The sequence below is a fragment of the Scyliorhinus canicula genome, chromosome 5, assembly GCF_902713615.1.
Source record: "Scyliorhinus canicula chromosome 5, sScyCan1.1, whole genome shotgun sequence".
In the NCBI taxonomy this organism is placed as follows: Eukaryota; Metazoa; Chordata; class Chondrichthyes; order Carcharhiniformes; family Scyliorhinidae; genus Scyliorhinus; species Scyliorhinus canicula.
In genome coordinates, this window is record NC_052150.1 from 72,976,564 (window position 1) to 72,997,631 (window position 21,068).

Sequence of the window (21,068 nt, forward strand, 5' to 3'; positions counted from 1 at the left end):
AAAGATTATCATTATTGTTACATCTCTTTGCAACTAAATTCCAGAGTGTAACAAGGGCATTTGAGTATTGCTGTAAAAAAATACATTTTGTGGAAGTTTTTGTCTTGCACTCACCAGGACAATCACAAGATTCCAAATATCAGGGGGAACAACAACTATATACTGTATGAGAAGAATGTGCGGATTGGTTGGCAAGTGAACTTTGATTGGTAGTCTTGCCATGGAAACAACACCAGTTAATGGTTGATGAGCATTAACTGCGAAGCATTGCTCAAAAATACAAAACAGACAGTTTGACTCTGATTGGTTAAGGTAGTGCCCTGAGGATTGAACCAGCAAATGGCTGTTTTCAAGTTTTCAAAATACAAAAGAAGAAGTTCAAATGTATGGAGATAATAAACCAGTATTCAATCAGAACAAGAGCAAGCAAAGTAAGAACAGGAAGACAAAACCAACCGTAACATTTAATTTCTGCTTCTCACAATATGAGGGTTAAAATCTAATAGTTAAGAGGCTTCAGTTCAACTAAAGAAAACTAATAGAACGTTTTGCATTTTTGTGTTATTTCACATTTTATATTTAAAGAAACTAATTTTACAGATAATATTGCAAAAAACTAAACAGTGGGCTCAAAACATTAAACTATATTCGCAAGATTAAAAACAAAAATATAACTAAACTAAGAACCTTTCAAAGAAGTGTCAGATTTCAAGATTCTAAATCTGGGTCTAATCAATTTGGCTGAAACAGATCTGCCCTTGCCAGTGCAGCTTACAGCAGCTCACCGTGTTGAAGTCTTACCCAGTCAAAGACTTCTGACAGATTTCCAGCTGTTCCAATAAATGTGGTAAAAGCTGCCCCATGGTTTCATCCCCCACACAGCATTGCACTACATTTGGAGTCTCGTGTGCCCGAGTCATGATCTTCACCCAAGATTTGTCAATGTTTGAAAAACGTTTGGCTTCCTGTAGTTGAAGTTAAAGAAAAAATCAATTGCAAAATAAAGATTTATTCAATTTGTCAATTCCACATCCCTACACAATATTCTCAGTGCTACAGATAAACCATCCCAGTGTTCTTTGATATCCAGCTTCCAAAGAAAGTGGAATTTCATCTCAACAGGAGAAAGCCTGAGAATTAGTTCCAACCTAGGGAACCTGATCGGGTTGCTTCAAGAAAATCTCAATCCAACCACTTGCGTACCTTTGGGAGTTGCTTAGCAATGTCTCCACCTACAAAAACAGCTTCCAAATAAATCCATAGGTTCTGTACAGTCATCCAGTTCTCAATAATATCAGTCGTGTTAGATAGATTGTGGACCCATTTCTGAATCTGTGCCTTGAAAGGAGTATTGTATCTGAAATAAAACAAAGCACAATCAAAAAGAACGCATCCAAAAGGAATTACATTTGTCCAATTTCCCCTTTCCTACAGCATCTATTTTAGCAACAAAGTTAAGAAAACATGCATATTAAATGAGAAGCCTTAACATACAATGGCCCAAATCTTCCATTCTCCAGATAGTTGGAGACCAGACATACCACCCAAGATGCGCATCGGGACCCTGTGCAAGTCCTGATGTACTGACCTACATGGCAATTGTTTGCTATGTTTCAACTTCCAATAGGCACCATCCTTGCATCCCGGGACTCTCTGCGAATATCTCCAACTCCCCCACCAACCTCCACCCCTCACCCCCCCCCCCCCCCCCCCCCCCCCCTGCCCAACCCTACTCCAACTTCACAATCCTGCAACAGAGTTCTCAGAGGAATGCTGCGCTCCGCATTTCTGGGAAAGCTGGACTCGGAAGACCCATCGCAAAACGTGGAGAAGCGTTGAAGCAGGGTAAAGATTGAGTCGAGCAGGATGGTGATCGCTGCTCCTCAGAAGTTCCAGGGTCCTGGCCATCATACAATGTTTGAAAAAGTAATGTTTAATTGAGCCTTGAAAATCTTTTTTTTTTATATAATGGACAGCTAACTAATTTGAGACAAAATTATGGATAAGATGTCTGTGCACTGCTAACCTGTTGCTCATCAGTGAGCCCAAGACCATCAGACTGTCCTCCAAACTGGCAATGATTTCTGATGTACTGTCTCCTCTCAGCAGAAGTTCACCACGTGTTTTGAAACTAGCAAAAGTGAATGTTTTGCTATCCCATTCTGCTATAACCTGCTTCAATTTCTGCTCAATGTCTTTTTCTTTCACAGCACTAATGCAAATATCCTGCAATGAACAAAAACAAGAAGCTGCGTTCATGATGTTTTAGCTGGAAGATCTTGCTTGTAGGTAAGGAATTTAAAGTAAACAAAATGCAAATGTTTGAAATAACCATCAGGAAATCAAATATTATTCAAATAACATAATAAAACATATATAAATAATTATAATTTCAGGTTCTATTTTCAATTTAAAAAGAATGGAAATTAAGTTGATATGGGGAAATACATATGCAAACAGTTCATCGTTGTAGGTATTATACTGCAGGTTCAAAATGACTCAAATTTAGATGTGTTCAGCAAATATATTTTCAGGTTTCTCCATATCACAAACCATCTGTGACCGGTCAAGAAATAACATAGGCCACTGAATGGAGATTTAAATGGCTCTCCACCTCTGCTGAACTGTACAATCCTGGCCATAACCCTGAACTTCCCTGATGCCACTGTAAACCAGGATTTTTTTTATTTTTTTTAATAAATTTAGAGTACCCAATTATTTTATCCAATTAAGGGGCAATTTAGAGTGTTCAATCTACCTATCCTGCACATCTTTGGGTTGTGGGGGAGAACACGGGGAGAATGTGCAAACTCCACACGGACAGTGACCCAGGGCCGGGATTCGAACCCGGGTCCTCAGCGCCGTAGGCAGCAATGCTAACCACTGTGCCACCGTGCTGCCCAACTGTAAACCAGGATTAATGTGCAGACAAAAACATCTGGGTAAGTCCATCAAATGATCACCCTAAATTGTGAAGTCTGGCTTCCGTGCGCCAACAGCAACTCAACTGATAACTGAAAATTCTGCAGAGGAAAAGATTTTGCCCTGTCCCTATTTATTAGCGATAACAGTCCTGATGCGTAAATCACTATCTCACCTCCACTTGAACTTAAAAAAAGACGATTGTACAAAAAACTGCAGCGAAAGTATTCTGCAACATCTCCCACCACATTCATACAGTAAAGAGGGGGATAGGGATAGCGCGGTAGCATGGTGGTTAGCATAAATGCTTCACAGCTCCAGGGTCCCAGGTTCGATTCCCGGCTGGGTCACTGTCTGTGCGGAGTCTGCACGTCCTCCCCGTGTGTGCGTGGGTTTCCTCCGGGTGCTCCGGTTTCCTCCCACAGTCCAAAGATGTGCGGGTTAGGTGGATTGGCTATGCTAAATTGCCCGTAGTGTCCTAAAAAGTAAAGTTAAGGGGGGGTGTTCTTGGGTTACGGGTATAGGGTGGATACATGGGTTTGGGTAGGGTGATCATTGCTCGGCACAACATCGAGGGCCGAAGGGCCTGTTCTGTGCTGTACTGTTCTATGTTCTATAGTGAAAAGAAGGAGACTATTGAGAAAATAAATATTGGTTAGCATGAGGTCCAGAATTTTTAAAAAATTAATTTACAGCGTGTGAATGTCACTGGCTGTGCCAGGATTTATTGCCCATCCCTAACTGCCCTCCATTTCAGAAAGCATTTGAGAGTCAACCATGTTGCTGGGGATCTGGAGTCACATATAAGCCAGACCAGGTGAGGGTGGTTATTAAGGACATTAGTGACCCAGATGGGTTTTTAACAATAATCGGCAATAGTTTCATGGTCACCGTTCGACTTTTAATTCCAGATTTCCATTGAATTCAAGTTTCAACATGTGCCATGGTGGGAATCGAACCTGGGTGCTCAGAATTAACTGTGGGCCTCTCGATTATATGTCCAGTGACAATGCTATTACCTCCCCCAGAATCAAAGTCGCATGAGAAATTTCTTCACAAAGACCAGGGCTGAAAACTTGCACTGTAAGTTTTGCTTTTCTTCTGTTGACTTTGCAAGATGAAATAGGCATCTAGAGGTGAATCAGTTTGCATGCAATGGCACAGAACCTCCAGCAGAGGCAGGGTAGATGGGGCCAGTGACCAGTCTGGCCAAAATTCCTTCCATGGGGCCTACTAGTCAGATGTTAAAGCAGCAGACTGGCTTGAAACTCAGGAACACAATATTAAGTTGTTCAACAAGCCAGAGTCTTAGGTCATGTGTCTATCCCTCTCCATAAGGTCTTCACCAAAGGGTGTTTGTTATCCAGTGGCTGGAATTTAGCTTGGTCTTCAGAATTGCTAAATGTCCCCATCACTAGGAGTTAAAAGGAATATATGAGAGGCTCTCATCTTCGTAGACTCTCTGATTCCATTGGCAAACCTGCTCTATCTTTATAATAGCTTCTGTTGAAAGTTGGGTTCTGCAATCCCCAAGTGATCTGTTAGTAGCTCCTCAGAAATAACGAGTTGCAACATTTCCGACACTGAAATATGGCTTCTTCTGTTCTGGTGAGGCACAGACACTAACTCAGAGACACAGAGTCAGCAATCTTACAGTCTTTATCAACCGAAAGTTCCAGTTTGAAATTAAGAGATAGCCATGGGGATATATTTTATACAACATTATACACTGCAGGATTTTCCAAAAATTGCAGAATGCAGGTTCAGGCACGAAAAGCTGTGTGAAACACGTTGGCTTCACAGGCGGATTTTCTCACCTGATTTAAAAGCACTCTGTGCGATTTCAGACTGCTGGCAAGGATCATACAGTCAGCTGTCAGGTGGGAAGCCTAAACGCGCCTGCAAAGCCAGAATTCTGAGATCGGGGGCCATTTTTAAAGGGCACCCCAATCCAAAAGTGACATTAAGGGACCCCCCTCCACCCCTACGGAGATCAGGACCCCTCCCCCATCCACAGATATCAGGACCCCCCCCCGGCAGACAATGTGAATACCCCCAAAGCTCACATGCAGAAGGGTGACCCACCTCCTTCACACAAGCATTGGGGTGACGCCATCCACCTCCATCACCTCCATTGGGGCACTCTGCCCCCCACCACCACTCACTGACACTTTCCCCTGTCCCATCACTGGCATCGTGCCCCAATCCCCACACAGTCTCCGGCCCCAAGTCACCTCAATGCATCCACAACCCCCAAACAACCATCGGGCACCCCACACATAAAGGGACCCCCCCCCCCCCCCCCAGTGGGGATCCCTGAAGGGCCCACCTCTGGCAGTGCCAACCTGGCCCCAGCATGATCATCACGACTGGTTCACGTTTTTGAAAACCAGTAGTGATTTGTGCTGACGTGATGTCACGCCAACTGGGTGGAAGGATAAGGCATGGGTGGGACGAAAAGGCGTCAAGCCTGAAATGACGTCAAGCCTGAAATGACATCAGGCGTAAACATATGCAAATATATTTAAAATTATGGAAATCAGGTCCACGCCCTTTCTGGTCTTGAACCTGACCATGTCATTGGTGCGGGCAGGGGTGATCAGAAACTGAGAAATCGCCAGTGCAAATTCCGTTGGGGCTCTCTCGTGGAATTTAGCGGCCATAATGGAATTTGTGCCCACAGCAAACGGGCCCGCTAAATCCTGCTCAGCATTAGGTTCTGTTCCATCACAAACTTAAAAGATATCTCTAAAAGAAGATCAGAGTATCTAAATTTGGGTGAAATGCTAGTAATGTTTATTGTTGCACCAAACTACATATAATGGTATCCAACAGCAAAATCAATATTCATATCATATCTTAAGACTGTGTATCCTATAAAAAACATTCCATATTTCAAACATTCAACACAGACCTCAATTTCCTCTTTGTATTTCAGTATTGAGGCTTCCATTATGTTTCTCAGCTTGAAAGTGTCACTTTCCACATCAAAGTTGTGCCCTGTGGTTTCTGCAATTCGCTTCCAATGCCGTAACATCATAGCTTTGTTTGACATGTGCTCCAGGAGTGGGCAGCATTCATTGAAATCATCAATGGTTTGTTTCAGATCCAGGAAGGCTTGCCATTCTTTCAAAGCACGAGGAAGCTTGCGACATCTGAAGTATAAGAAACATAATGCAAATACAAATTGTACGGTCAGGGACATTCAAAAATATACTTATGTTTTTAGATTGCAACTTTTAATATCACAGCCATCAACTACAGATATACATTTATTTAGATGATCGAGCCAAAGGAGGTAGTGTTGGATGAGGGAACAATTATGCTTTTATTAAGTTAGATTTTTAAGTACTTTGTGGTCATATTTAGCCGTAGAATAAAAGGGAGGAAATCTATAGATTCCTATGAGCACAGATCAGAAATTTGAGTTTCCACCCACAAGATTTTCCAGCATTCATCCCAAATATGGAGAGGCAAAGCATTGTACCGAGAACCCAAATATTAAACATGACCTTAAAGTTTGCTTCCAACGGGGGCAGCACGGTGGCACAGTGGTTAGCATTGCTGCCTACGGCGCCAAGGACCCGGGTTCGAATCCCGGCCCTGGATCACTGTCCGTGTGGAGTTTGCACATTCTCCCTGTGTCTGCGTGGGTTTCACCCCCACAACCCAAAGATGTGCAGGGTAGGTAGATTGGCCATGCTAAATTGCCCCTTAATTGGAAAAAATAATTGGGTAAAATAAAGATTAAAAAGTTTGCTTCCAACTATCCGATCAATGTACCTTACAGGAGTGGCATAGTGGTACAGTATTGTCATTGGACTAGTGATCCAGAGGTCCAGGATCATGCTCTTGGGACCCTTGTTTGAATCCCACACCATGGGTGTGGATGGTGGAATTTGAAATCAATAAAAGTTTGAAATTAAAAGTCAAATGATGACCATGAAACCTTTATCAATGTCCTTTGGGGAAGGAAATCTGCCATCCTTACCTAGTCTGGCTTGCGTGATTCCAGAACCACAGTAATGTGTTTGACTCTTAAATGCCCTCTGAAATGGCCTAAAAAAACCACTCAGTTCAAGGACAAGGAATGGGCAACAACTTATAACATTTTTTGTGACGCCTACACCCCATGAAAGATTTTTTTTTAAATAAGGTGATGAATTTTTAACTCAAATAATTGAAATCATTATTCTTGCATTTTCTAAGAGAAGTCAAATTTTGTTTGAAAATATATTGCAACATGTTAAGAAAAAGAAACATAAAATGTGGCAATATTTATCCTGATTGATGAGAAAGATCATGGCAATAATTTTACATGATGGTCAATAGGATGTGTATATTTCTTGCAGCAGCATCAGCAGTGTAAAAAATGGCATCAAGAAAAAAACATTCCGACAGCAAAGGGCTAATGCAGCTAAATTTAAGACATCTGAGATCCTGCTTTATAAATGGATTCGCTGAGTTGCCCAGTATATATAAATCAGGAGCATATCCCTAATGCAGCTCTGTAGTTCCCATCAATCAGAAACTGAAGTACAAGTGTAGCCAGCTTGCCCCATTATTCAACCATATTGTTAGATTCATAGGAGCATTATCCTTCTACCAAGCTACAACTAAAACACAGATCAAACAAGCATTTCTGAAGCTCTCCAGATTGTCCATGTATTCACTATTATGGTGAGCAATTAGAGGACAAAGTACGCCTGTTGTTAAAGCATAGCGCTGTGCATTCTTATTTTCAATATGAATTATATCATGGAGATTCTTAGACGATACACTAATGTATTAACTAATGTGACATTTTAATTGCCATGCAAGCCATCTTTATTGTATCACTATAATGACAACTTAGATTTTATAGTCCTTTTGAAGTAAGAATGTGTCAGTTACAGTGGAAAATGGACACTAGAATCACACAGTGCAGAAGAGGCCCTTCGGTCCATCAGGTCTGCACCGACAAGTGAAAAACACTTGACCCACCTACCCAATCCCATTCACCAGCACTTGGCCCATACCTTGAATGTTATGATATGCCAAATGCTCATCCAGGGATGTGAGGCAACCCACTTCTACCACTCTCCCAGTCAGTGCATTCCAGACCGTCACCACCCTTTGGGTAAAAAAGCTTTTCCTCACACCGCCCCTCACCTTAAATTTGTGTCCCCTCATTACTGACCCTTCAATGAAGGGAAACAGCTGCTCCATATATACCCTGTCCATACCTCTCAATCTTGTACACCTCAATCAGGTCGCCCCTCAGTCTTCTCTGCTCCAGCGAAAACAACCCAAGCTTATCCAACCTCTCTTCATAACTTAAAATGTTCCACCCCAGGCATCACCCTACTGAATCTCCATTGTAGCCCCCCCCCCCCCAGTGCAATCACTTCCTTCCTATAATGTAGTGAACAGAACTTCACTCAGTACTCCAGCTGTGGCCTCACCCAAGTTCTATACTCCACCTCCCTTCTTTTGTAATCTATGCCTCGATTGACAAAGGCAAGTGTACCAAATGCCTTTTTCACCCTCCGGTTAACCTGCCCTTCCGCCATCAGAGATCTGCAGTTGATGTAGTTTATATGCATTTGAGCAAAGCCTTTGACAAGGTCCTACATGGGAGACACCAAGGCCCCTTTGTTCCTCAGAAATTTCTAGTGTCATACCATTCATTGAATACTTCCTTGTCAAATTACTCCTTCAGAAGTGTATCACCTCATGCTTTTCAGGGTTAAACTCCATCTGCCACTTATCTGCCCAGTTGACCATCCCATCTATATCTTCCTGCAACCCAAGCCACTCAACCTCATTGTTAACCACTCAATCAATTTTTGTGTCATCCGCAAACTTATTGATCCTACCCCTCTTAATCATCAATGTTGTTTATATAAATGACAAATAACAGGGAACCCAGTAAAGATCCCTGTGGTACGCCACTGAACACTGGCTTCCAGTCACTAAAGCAGCCTTCTGTCTTCACCCTCTGTCTCCTACAGCTAAGCCAATTTTGAATCCACCTGATCAAATTACTCTGTATCCTACGTACATTTGTATTATTTATAAGTCTCCTATGTGGGACCTTGTCAAAGGCTTTGCTCAAATACATATACACTACATCAACTGTACGACCCTCATTGACAAACCTGCTCATTTCCTCAAACTATTCAAGCAAATTTGTTATGTATGACCTCCCTCTGACCTACATGACCCACATGCTAATAATACCTTGCGTCTCCAAGTGGAGATAGACTCTCTCCTTCAGAATTGTCTCCAATAGTTTCCCTGCCACTGACGTGAGACTCACTAGTCTGTAGTTCTCTAGCTTACCTCTACAACCTTTCTTAAATAGTCGAAGCACATTAGCTGTTCTTTAGTCCTCTGACACTTCAACCAAGGCCAGAGAGAAATTAAAAATTTGAGTCAGAGCCCCTGCAATCCCCACCCTTGCCTCCCACAGCAGCTTGGGACACAATTCATCCGCACCTGGAGATCTGTCCACTTATAAACCTGCCAGCATCTCCAATACATTGACACCCCCTATGTCAGTTTGCTCAAGAACCTCACAGTCTCTCCCAGAGTTCCATACCTACATCCTCATTCTCTTGGGTGAAGACAGAAGTGAAATATTCATTCAACATCCTACCAATGTCCTCTGGTTCCACCCACAGATTACTCCCTTGGTCCCTAATGGGCCCTATTCTTTTCTTGGTTTTTCTCTTCCCATTGATATACTCATATTCCATCTTTGTCAAGCCTATAAAGGATTATGCCAAGTGACCAGAAGTTAGTCCCAAGGAGGGGATGTTAAAGAGGACTTGACAGCAGAAATGAGAGGCTATGATGAGACTTTTTTATATAGGGAATTCCAGAGAGTAAGACGTATGCTGCTGAAGATTGCCAGAATTATAAGACAAAATGCAGTGTGGATGCAAAATAGGATGGAGGTAGTTCAACAGGGAGCTCAGTAGGAACTGTAGAGCTGAAAAGAGAATACATAAAAAGGGAGGAGTTAGGAAACAAAACTATTTAAGAGCATGCATTTTAAAATTTTGAGATGCTAAGTAATAGTAAGCCATTGCAAGTCAACAAGGATGGGGGTGAAGGACAAGCACCCCAACACAGGCTTTAATTTATGAAAGGTGGTGGATGGCAGATATTGGGACAGCATTTGGGTAATTGAGTCTTTAGGTGATGAAAGCATGCATAAGGGTTTTAGCAGCCGACCACCTGAGGTAAGGGCAGAGGTGGACAATATTATAAAAATAGAATTAGGCAGTACATGTGATGAAAGGGAAATGAAGTCAGAAGCAAAACTGAGGTAATTTGTTCTTTAAGGTTCTGTACAATTAAAAAATGCAGAATATTTGAGCTAGACAAATAGCTAGTTGACAATAATTTGAAAAGCCCCATGTGCACATACAGAAGCCTGAAAATTGAAAGCAACGGCACAATGACAATTCCAGGTGACAAAAATATGTTAATAATTAATAGCTTCACCAAAACGTAACATGTACCTGGTCTGAAATTCCATAAGTTCATTGTTGATTTTTTCAATGTTGACCTCTGACCACAGGATGTCATAGTAACTGCTGACTGTATTGATCACATTGTTGTACAATCCATATAGCTTCTGGAGCAAAGTCAGCTGTTTTTTTATTTCCAGTAGCTGAGGATACTCAGTGACAGACAAGCCAAACAGCTCCTCACCATCAGTATATGTGATGTACTTACGAAACAGGTTGTCAAATTGATTCTAGTAACCAAACAAAAGAAAATGTCTATATCTCTCTGTAAACCTCACAAGTAGTAAATATTAGTCAACTGATTGGTTATACAGTGGATTGGTAGAAAGTAACTTCCCTACATCAATCAGCAATGTTGGTGAAGGCCACTGTTACAAGATTTGGTTGGTTTTATGAGCTTCATGGTACCAAAATGGCATCATGCGCACATCTGGTGCAGATCACACCCAAGGCATGACTATTCCAGCTAAAAGTCTCTTAACCTTGCACAGCTGAACATGCATTCAGCCACAGGAATGACTCCCACTGTCAATGTGACTTAAGGGCATTATCAACTACTGTCAAGTTAGTTAGTTGTTGGTTGATTTCTACAGATTGTTGCTAAGTTTGTAAGCATGTCTAGTGGTCTGTGCTCTTATTCAATGTTGCTGAAATCTACAAAAAATGGAGTGGCTCAAACTTCAGGGGTTTTGCGCAGACAACTTACTCCCAGTCAGGGATGCTGCAATTTATATCCCCTTGGCATACTCCATGACAAGTAGGTTGGTTAGTGGCAACACAGGAGAGAGCAAGCTACTTGGACAGGGAAGAGACGAAGAGGGAGGACAGCTCTCAGAAGGCAGAAGGCCATATCCAGGGTCTTCACAGAGCATTTCTCCCACTTCAAACTCAGCGAGGAACATTGTGCGTGTCATTTTTGCTTCACTATGGAGGTGCTCACTTGAATCTGCCATCTCTTGTGGCAGATTTGCAGTCTCAGAGTAGGGTGAGGACTGCATTTCAATAGCTGTAAATATAACCAAGGACATGAATTTATTTGCATCAGGTTACATCCAATCTGGAGCAAGCCATATTTACAACTTCAAGTTTGGCTTCCACTGTTGCATGAGTAAGGTCACCAAGGCTCTGTATGCAACAAAAATGTATGCAGAGCAAGCACGTGGCCTGTTCCGGATAATAGGCTTCCCGATGGTGCAGGGCATCTTTAACTACATACAAGCCATAATGCAGGTTGGTTTCAAGTAGTGCTAGCCTCACAGGAACCTACTGAGTCATTCAGCCACTCAACAGTGCATTTAGCACTGGCAGCACAATAGATTCATGGCAGGAAACAGGCAAGTACGAAGTTTGCATGCTGCCTGCATTGAAAAGAACCAGCATAGATTAATCACACATTGTGATCCCCAAGACTGTTCTCTGGGACGATCCAATTTTGCCCACTGAACCTCTTCCGAAGAAGGAAAATCCATAAAAATGTGATATAAAGATGTGATGCTCCCTAGCATTTATTATCCTTTGATTATTCTATAAACACAGTATAATGATTACAGGACAGGTCTAGCAACTGTGAGGGTTGAGTTCAAAACACACCTTATTGATTTATGAAATTGATTGCAATAATATCTAGGAAACTGCGGGCTATAGTTAGAAAAACATTCATAAAAGCCATGTCCATAACAAGAGGAACATACCTGAAAAATGATAAGCCTATCACTGGCATCCTGTGGTGCCAAACCTATAACCATTGGTCCTTCCTATTGTAAATTAAAATAAAGCTTACTCGTGATCCATTCTGAACAATTAAATATTCACAAAATGTTACAATAGTTATAGTCTCAAAACACTTACCAACAAGTAATTATCATATAACATTTGCACATTTAGAACTATTTGTTTAGAAAAATGTTTTGAAATAAATCACTCCATATTTAAACATGTTATAAACCATAACATAGTTAACAATTTTCAAAGCATATTTCTTGGAAAATGAAAAAAAAATGAGTTTTAAATAAAAAATATATACATGATTCAGTCAGCAAAACATAAATACTTAATTCACTCATTCAAATTTTTGTATCGACTTACCTTTTCATAGTCCACATAAAATTCACTGCAGTCATCAATGAATGTCTGCACATTGTTGATCAGTTCTCCTCTGAAATTTGGCTGTAAGGTAACTAGTTCATTCTGAATCTCACTTGCACGCACAAGCAATTTTTCCCAAGTGTAGCGAAGTGTGTCTACCTTCTCTATCTCTTCCTTGGCCACAAGCAATTCATATTTGTTTAACATTGCATAAGATTCCTATTGAAATGGCAAGAATAGTTTGCTTGTTCAATGTAAAATAATGGCTGTAGCTTGCCACAGGTCATGGAAAAAAATGAAAACAGTAATATACTGACAAAGGTTTAATGGGATAGTTCATTTATGCTCCCTAGGCTCCACATAAAACTGCAGTACCAACAACATTTGGCAGTGGTGCGAGTAGGAACCACAAGTCACTGCACACGGGCATCAGCGCATTTTCTTCTAAGGGAAGAACAACTATGCTTACAGCCTGTTGGTTTCAAACGATGCAAAAAGGGTGGAATAAAAAGTGCTTTTCACAAGGCACAGAATTATAAAAAAGGCTTCCTCTTATAATTTCATATATTTCCTCCAATAACATCCTGAAACAGCAGCATTACTCTCCACCTTTTCTTGCGGATGCATCAAAACTTCATTGTGGTGCTGGCTTCAATTGTACATTAACTTTCCCAATGGGGCGGGATATCGCTGTGACACAGTTACAAGTTTCAGCTGATGTGACAAGAGAAGCCCGTGTGTTCTTTAGTCCTCAAGAAAATTGATCTCCAGCAATAACATTTTTGTATTGTTTTTCTCATATAAGCAATCAGGTGAAGGGAAATAAGCCGTTCCAAGCTGAAACAAAGGCTTACCTCAATGGGTCCCACTTGGAAGTCAATGGAAATTTGTTGTTCTCTTATTTCTTTGAGTGCAGCCATGGCTATTCTAATATCATCCAAATCCTTGATAGGACGATTCAATTTTTTGCTGACTTCCTCTATAAATGTAAAGATGTTCTCCATCTCGGTCCGATACTTTTTATTGCAGTGTCGACCCAAATCAGTTATCCAAATCCTGGTTTCTGAAGTTAATGCCATTTTCAGGTCATCTGAAAAATGCAACAACTTTTTAATTATAGAAATCATAGCATCCCTACTTGCAGAAGGAAGCCATTCAGGCCATTGAGTCTACACCGATCCTCCGAAGGAACACCTTACCTGGGCTCCATATACCCACCCTATCCGCTAACCCAACTAACCTTTTGGACACTAAGGGGTAATTCAGCATGGCCAATTAATCTAACCTGCACGTCTTTGGACCATGGGAGGAAATCAGAGCAGCTGAAGAAAACATGGAGAGAATGTGCAAACTCCACACAGTCACCCAAGGTTGGAATTGAACCGGGGTCTCTGGCACCGTGAGGCAGCAGGGCTAACCTCTGTGCAACCATGTTACCCTGCCCATGCCATAATGTTCTGCTTATAATGTCTGCTTATAATATTGGGCTCAGGTGATTAGGAAAACTTGCTAATCGATTCAATTCATGTGCCTTCCCATATTCTTCACTGTTATTTTAGACTTTGATTTTGATTTTCTTTCACAGGATCTGAAATTTGCACCAAGTCTGAATCTGACTCATGTAAAAATGTAAGTCAAAATGACAAATAGTTGTTGCCATGCTTTTTTAGATTAATTTATTTTATGATGTCTTAATGGAAGTGCAAATAAATTAATGTAAATTAAAATTGTTTTTGGAAAGAATGGATGATCCAAAATTCCTATTTCATACCCACGCAACAGGCTGCCGAACAAGCTCTCTAGTCCTCAAAAACAATTCAATTGTGGTGTCTCGTTCCCTCTGAAGAACATATAAAAATTATAGATTTTTAATCAAATAGTATCTGTTTTAAAAATCTCTAATGATTTCCACATTTCTCCCTTAATTCCATGTGTACATTCCAATCATTATTTTGCTTTCTGCATAATGATTTAAATATGATTGAAATTTCCTTTACTTCTTTCTTTGCTGTCTGTGAGAATTCTGAAATCTGATTGGCTGATCAGCCTACCTGCTGTCTATTCTATTGCTGGATACCATCAATTCCTTATAGAGGGCACCAAAATAAAACTAGAGTTGAAAAGAGCACTTCTGTCAATCATTACGCTCTACAGATACTTTTTTTTATGGGCAGCTTTTAAGTCAATGGTGAACGTGATTCCTTCACCATTCAGCCCAAAAACCAAGGCCATTGTCCTAATGATTTAAAATGATCTCTAATTAAATATTTATGTTATCACTAACAGAAATTGTATTATGTCATTAATTACATCAACTATACTTGTCCATATTGGGACTTGCTTCACCATTATAAGCTTTCTTCTGCTTGTCCAGAGTCCTCTACAATGCATGAACATGCAGTAACCGAAACATTCTTGCACAGGCTGCACACAAGTTGGGGCCTCTTTAAGTATTTCATACGCATGGCCGTGCAAATGATTTTATGGCCCCACGTAATTAAATAAATGGTCTGTGGACTAAAATCTAAATCAGAAGTCACGTTTGTTATAACCCCCATGAGACCCACGGAGAAATCATTATCCATCATCCCGTGGGGTTCAAGAAGTAAGAGATTCTCAAGTAGGGCGGCAGAGGTTGGGCTTGTTAGAACTGAATATAAAAGCTGGCCCAAGCAGGGACCGGGGAGTTGGTTGTCCCAACAGGGACTATGATTGTGGATAGTTGATGCCATGGGCAGATTATTGTAAACAGTAAAATAACTCTTTTACTTCCTACCGGTGGCTTCCTCAGTCATTAAGCTGGTGACAAGGACTAAGGAGACTCCGGGTACGCTTTTCGAAATGCCCAGCCACCCTGAACGACTACCATGCAGGACGTGAGGATATAAAAGTTTGAATGTGCCACGACTTGGTAAGCTACAGACTTTATATGCGGGACTGGAAGATTAGAGCCGATCTCTTGAAAGTAGGAGGTACTTTTTGCAGGCCAGTGGCATAGAACATAGAACAGTACAGCACAGAACAGGCCCTTCGGCCCTCGATGTTGTGCCGAGCAATGATCATCCTACTCAAACCCACGTATCTACCCTATACCCGTAACCCAACAACCCCCCCCTTAACCTTACTTTTTTAGGACACTACGGGCAATTTAGCATAGCCAATCCACCTAACCCGCACATCTTTGGACTGTGGGAGGAAACCGGAGCACCCGGAGGAAACCCACGCACACAGGGGGAGGACGTGCAGACTCCACACAGACAGTGACCCAGCCGGGAATCGAACCTGGGACCCTGGAGCTGTGAAGCATTTATGCTAACCACCATGCTACCCTGCTGCCCCATCTTGGGGGATGACCATCAGAAAGTGATCCTCCTGACCATCCACAGGGCCCCAACTTGTAAAAAGTCTTACTTACACAACTTCACCAGAATCCAAATTGTTTGATGAGTTGATTGCACTAGTGGCCGAACATTATAATCCAAAACTTTCCGTTATAATGCAACATTATAGTTTCAATGCAGCTACGCAGTCTCCGGGTGAGTCGTTCACTGACTTTTTGACCCACCTTAGGCGACTGGCAGAGCACTGCATGTTTGGGCTGTCCCTTTCGGAAATGTTGAGTGATAGACTGGTGTGTGGAATAAATAACATAAAGAAAGCGGTTGGCGGAGCCCACGTTAGTTTGATGGCCCATTTCAAGTCTGTCACTATCCTGTAAAAATGCAGAGAAAGGGGTGGTGGAGCTTTCAGGGGTCCAGGGACTATGGCATTCATAGTTTGGCCTGCGCTCCGTATCGGACTCCTACCACATCACAGGGCAGTGCCAGACTGGTCAGATCACCTCCCAAGGGATAAGCCATTGCGCAATTCTGCAGTCAGGCCCAATACCCGGAAAGCACTGCAGACCTGCGGGATACCTCCTCTAAGGGTGATGGGGAGAGCCAGCTAGATTGCCAGATGTGTGGTCGGAGGGAACATGGTGGTCAGAGCTGCCAGATTCGGCAAAGAGATGCTGTCCATTGCAGCCGCGAAGATCGCCACGAGTCAGGGCCTTGCACGTGACCCCTCTAGATGAAGAGGACTGAATGATGCAGTTGAACTGCAACACGGCCCAGAAGCTGACTCCGATCAGAGTCAGATTGCAAGTGTACAAGCATCCATTTCCATTATGAACCGCCAGACCTTTCACCGGCTTTGTGCAGGGACCTTATTTTTGACATTGCAAGACGCCAAGGTGACGTCTATACCACGAACCGTTGAGCATTGTGGGGACCACCATGGCTCCGGTCACATAGACAGCAATCCATCAGGCTGTCCTTGGTCGTGGTACAGGGACACAATCCGCTGGCGCGTGATTGGTTGAGAGTCCTCCGTTTTAACTGGCAACAGATTTTCGGGAAGGGCACCGGGAATTGATACGACGCCCTGGGCAAATACCCTGAAGTGTTGAAGTGTTCCAGAAGGGTCTGGGCAGGATAAAGGGGGCCACAGCCTGTATTTTTGTGGACCCGGAGGCTCAACCCAGATACTTTAGGACAAGGCTTGCCCTATGCCATGCTCGCCAAAGTTGACACGGAACTACAGTGACTACAGGATCGGAGAATCATATGCGGAGTACAGTTTGCAGAGTGGGCTTCACCCCGTGGTGCCGGTAATGAAGACGGTCAAGTCTGTCCAGCTCTGCAGGGATTACAAGCTCATGGTAAACAGGGCTTCATGCCTGGACCGTTACCTGATGTGGGATATTTATACATAAGACTGGCTGGAGGGTGTTCCTTTACGAAGCTTGATATGAGCAATGCCTATTTACAGATGGAGCTGGACCCCGCATACAGGAAATGTGCATGTATAAACACTCAGAGGGTTATTTGAATACACCGTGTCCCGTTCAGGATCTCCTCTATCCTGGCAATCTTCCAATAACTGATGGGGCGTATTTTTCAAGGTCTGCTGTATAAGATGATGTGCTCATGCGGGTGTCGCCGATAAGGAAGTGATCAGACAGTTCTCCCAAGTGGTGTCAGGCTGACAAGGAACAAGTACGTGTTCAGAATGAAAGCAGTAACTTATTTGGGCTACAGGGTGGGCAGAGGCAGCTTATACCCAGAGAAGGAGGAAGTTCAGGTCATAAAAGAGGCCCCAACTGTAAGGAACAGCACTGAACTCCAGTTATTTTTAGGCCAGGTGAATTATTTTGGGAAATTCATCTCCAACTTTCCCACCCTATTGGCAGCCCTTCACATAATGCGAAACAATGATCATAAGTGGGTTTGGGGTGCCAGAGTGAAAAAACGTCTATCGTCCTCACTCATTATGATCCAGCTCGATCGCTAATGCTAACGTGCAATGTCTCACCCTCTGGAATCCGGGCGGTGCTGCCCACTGATGGGATGACGGCATGGAGTGCCCTACTGTTTTTGCTTCAAGGACCCTGCAGACATGGAACAACGTTATGTTCAAATAGAGAAGGAAGGCTTGGTGGTGATATTTGGAGTCAAGAAATACGTCGACGGGTAGCACCTCCATTGTGACTGATCACAATCCGCTGCTGGGCTTCTTTAGGGAGAACAAAGGGGTTCCACCAATTACATCAGCCTCGATTCAACGTTGGGTGCATCTGCTCACTGCGTAAGAGTATTTATTCCAACACCATCCAGGTACACAGATAGCCCACGCTGATGCCCTTAGTCATCTCACATTGCCCAGGAGTTCCCTGTTCCCACCAGTGGCGGACGAAGCAGTTGTAACCCTCAATTTTATGTATACTCTACCTGTCACGGCTCCTCAGGATCGAACATGGAGTCAATGGGATCCTAAACTGGCAAAGCTTTGCCACATGTTTTTAAATGGGGGATTACAGGGGAGCCCCCCCTTCCCCCCTCCCCCCGTCCCGGCCCCAAGTAGCCCTACAGCCTTATGCCCAGAAACTCCAAGAGCTATGCGTGGAGGGCGGTATCACAGTATGGGGCGCTTGCATGGTCATTTCACCTCAGGGTCAGGAGTCCCTCCTGAGAAATCTACACAGTGGTCACACAGACACCTCAAAGATGAAGATGCTGGCTCGGAGCTATATCTGGTGGCCTGGCATCATCAGAGACATGGGGCAGGTCATAAGCAGTTGTCTGGTGTGTCAAGAGTACCAAAGGCTCCCGCTGGCACCCTCTCTTTATCCCTAGGAATGGCCAGGACATTCACAAATGAGAATGCATGTAGACTTCACAGGGCCTTTCAAGGGGTCCACGTTCCTCATTATCGTGGACGCCCACTCAAAATTACATCAAGGGCCACCGTCAAGAAGCTGAGGTGCTCGTTCAGTACTTATGATATCCCATTGACAACGGACAATTGGAGGCTGTTCATGAGCGAGAGGTTTGCCACTGTTGCAAAACAGAATGGCATCCAGCACCATACTATTCCTCATCTAACTACCTGGTGGACAAAGCAGTCCAGACATTCAAAAGGAACATAAAAAAGCGGACCACAGTCCATTGACACAGGACTAGCATGGTTTCTTTTTAACTACCGGGCAATGCCCCACAACGGCGACAGTGTTTGCACCAGCATAACTGCTGATGGGCCGCAGGCTTTTGAACCCGGACTTTCTCCAGCCTAGGCAGGAAAGTGGAGGTTCAGCAAGAAACACAGAAGCAGCACCGTGACAGTTGGGCTTCAGGCTGGAAGTTTCAATCGGGGGATACAGTCTATGCCCGCAATTTTGGAGACAGGGTACTCTGGCTCCCAGTAGTCATGCTCGAGAGACTGGGGCCATCTCCTATACAGTTAAGATTCAAGGGAAAATCGAACGGAAGCATGTGGACCACTTCAAGAAGTGAGTGCTCGTACTAGACAACCCCCAACCAACGACGTCAATGTCTCCACCGTGCCGAGAACCACCCCTCAGCCAGAGGACACAACCTGCCATGACCCAATGACTGGACTAGCAAGAAGAAGATGACTCTGGCTCAGATATGGACACAGAAGCATCCACGCAGACGGAAGATGTCATGTCCGGGGCCACGGCTCCCGTGATAGCCCTCGGTCAAGTAGAAAAAGGTGGTCAACAAACCGGTATACACCGCCCGACCCAGAACCGCCACACATACGAGCTCAGCCTCGGACAATGTGGCCCAGAAGGCTCCCATTAATGAGGGCAGAGGGATAATCTTCGGACTTTGGGGGACGGGATGTCATCGATTTTGTCATGAGACCTCTGGAGTAAGAGCTTCCCAGGTAGGGGGCGGAAGCCACCCAGCTGGGGCTTGTTAGAACTGAACATAAAAGCCGGCCCACGCAGGGCTCAAGGAGCTGTTTGCCCCAACAGGGGCTGTGATTGTGGATCGTTACTGCTGTGGGCAGATTATTGTAAATAGTAAAATAAATCTTCTGCTTCCCATCGCTGGCTTCCTCGGTCATCAAAACGTTGAGATAATGTTGTACAAAAGCAACATGTCAGTTCCAAGGTCAAGGAAAATACAATAATTTGATTTTCATTATGCATCTTTGATCAAAATTGAAGACAGTTCTTTATTTTCATTTTGTAGTTAACAGAGTTCAGAATATAAATATGATTTTCCCATACCTAATATGCCTAAAGGAAACAATGGTTTATTTGCAAACGTTCTGACTCATGGTGTACTGAAAAAAAAGTCAACATATATTGATTGAATTTTATTCGTTCTTGCAATATGGGCATCTCTGACAATGCCAGCATTTATTGCCCAGCCTTATTTTTTTCTATTCATTTACAGGATGTGGGCATCGCTGGTTAGGCCAGCATTTATTGCCCATCCCTAGTTGTCCTTCAGAAACTGATGGTCAGCCACCTTCTTGAACTGTTACAGTCAATCTGGTGAAGGTACGCCCACAGTGCTGTTAGGTAGGGAGTTACAGGACTTGCACCCAATAGCAGTGAAGCAATAATGATAGGTTGCAAGTGGGATTTGCAAGTAGTGGTGTTAGACCATGCATTTGCTGCCCTTGTCTTTCTAGGTGATAGAGCTTCTGGGTCTGGAATGTGTTGTTCAAGGAGCCTTGGCAAGTTGCCACAGAGCATCCTGTAGATGGCACAGACTGCTCCTTCTTTGTGTCAATGGTGGAGAGGGTGAATGTTTAAGCTGAGGGATGGTATTGAGCTTCTTAAGTGCTGGTAGAGCTGCACTATTCAGCCAGGCAAGTGGAGAGTATTCCATTACACTCCTGTCTTGTGCCTTTGGGGAGTCAGGAGGCGAGTTACTTGGCACAGAATTCCCAGCCTCTGACCTGTTCTTGTAGCCAAATTAATTTTTATGGTTGGTCCAGTTAAGTATTGAGTTAGTAATCAACCCGAGAATGTTGATTGTATGGGATTTATGATAGTAATGACATTCATTAAAAAGTTCAAACAGAAAAGAACCTTGGGCAACCCAGAGAAGCTTCATTAATTTGAAAATTTGCCAATGGCAGTATTTCAGAACTGATAAACTTAAAAATGTCCATTCCCAGGGGCTATTCACATAAAAAGAAAGTACACCACCTCAGATTTATCATGAGAACCAATTCATA

The 21,068-nt window shown here is 43.2% G+C and overlaps 1 protein-coding gene across 1 annotated transcript in view; it reads right to left on the minus strand.

Moving 5' to 3' along the window:
• Positions 1-21,068, minus strand: part of dnah5 (dynein, axonemal, heavy chain 5) — a 458,053-nt gene that overhangs the window by 243,153 nt on the left and 193,832 nt on the right. Inside the window, exons 24-31 of the mRNA XM_038797206.1 lie at positions 13,382-13,617; positions 12,528-12,746; positions 12,134-12,196; positions 10,434-10,672; positions 5,837-6,077; positions 2,027-2,226; positions 1,204-1,357; positions 802-965 (exon numbers count right to left, since the gene is read on the minus strand). Coding sequence (XP_038653134.1) covers positions 802-965; positions 1,204-1,357; positions 2,027-2,226; positions 5,837-6,077; positions 10,434-10,672; positions 12,134-12,196; positions 12,528-12,746; positions 13,382-13,617 — 1,516 coding nt within the window. The remainder of the gene's footprint in view (positions 1-801; positions 966-1,203; positions 1,358-2,026; positions 2,227-5,836; positions 6,078-10,433; positions 10,673-12,133; positions 12,197-12,527; positions 12,747-13,381; positions 13,618-21,068) is intronic.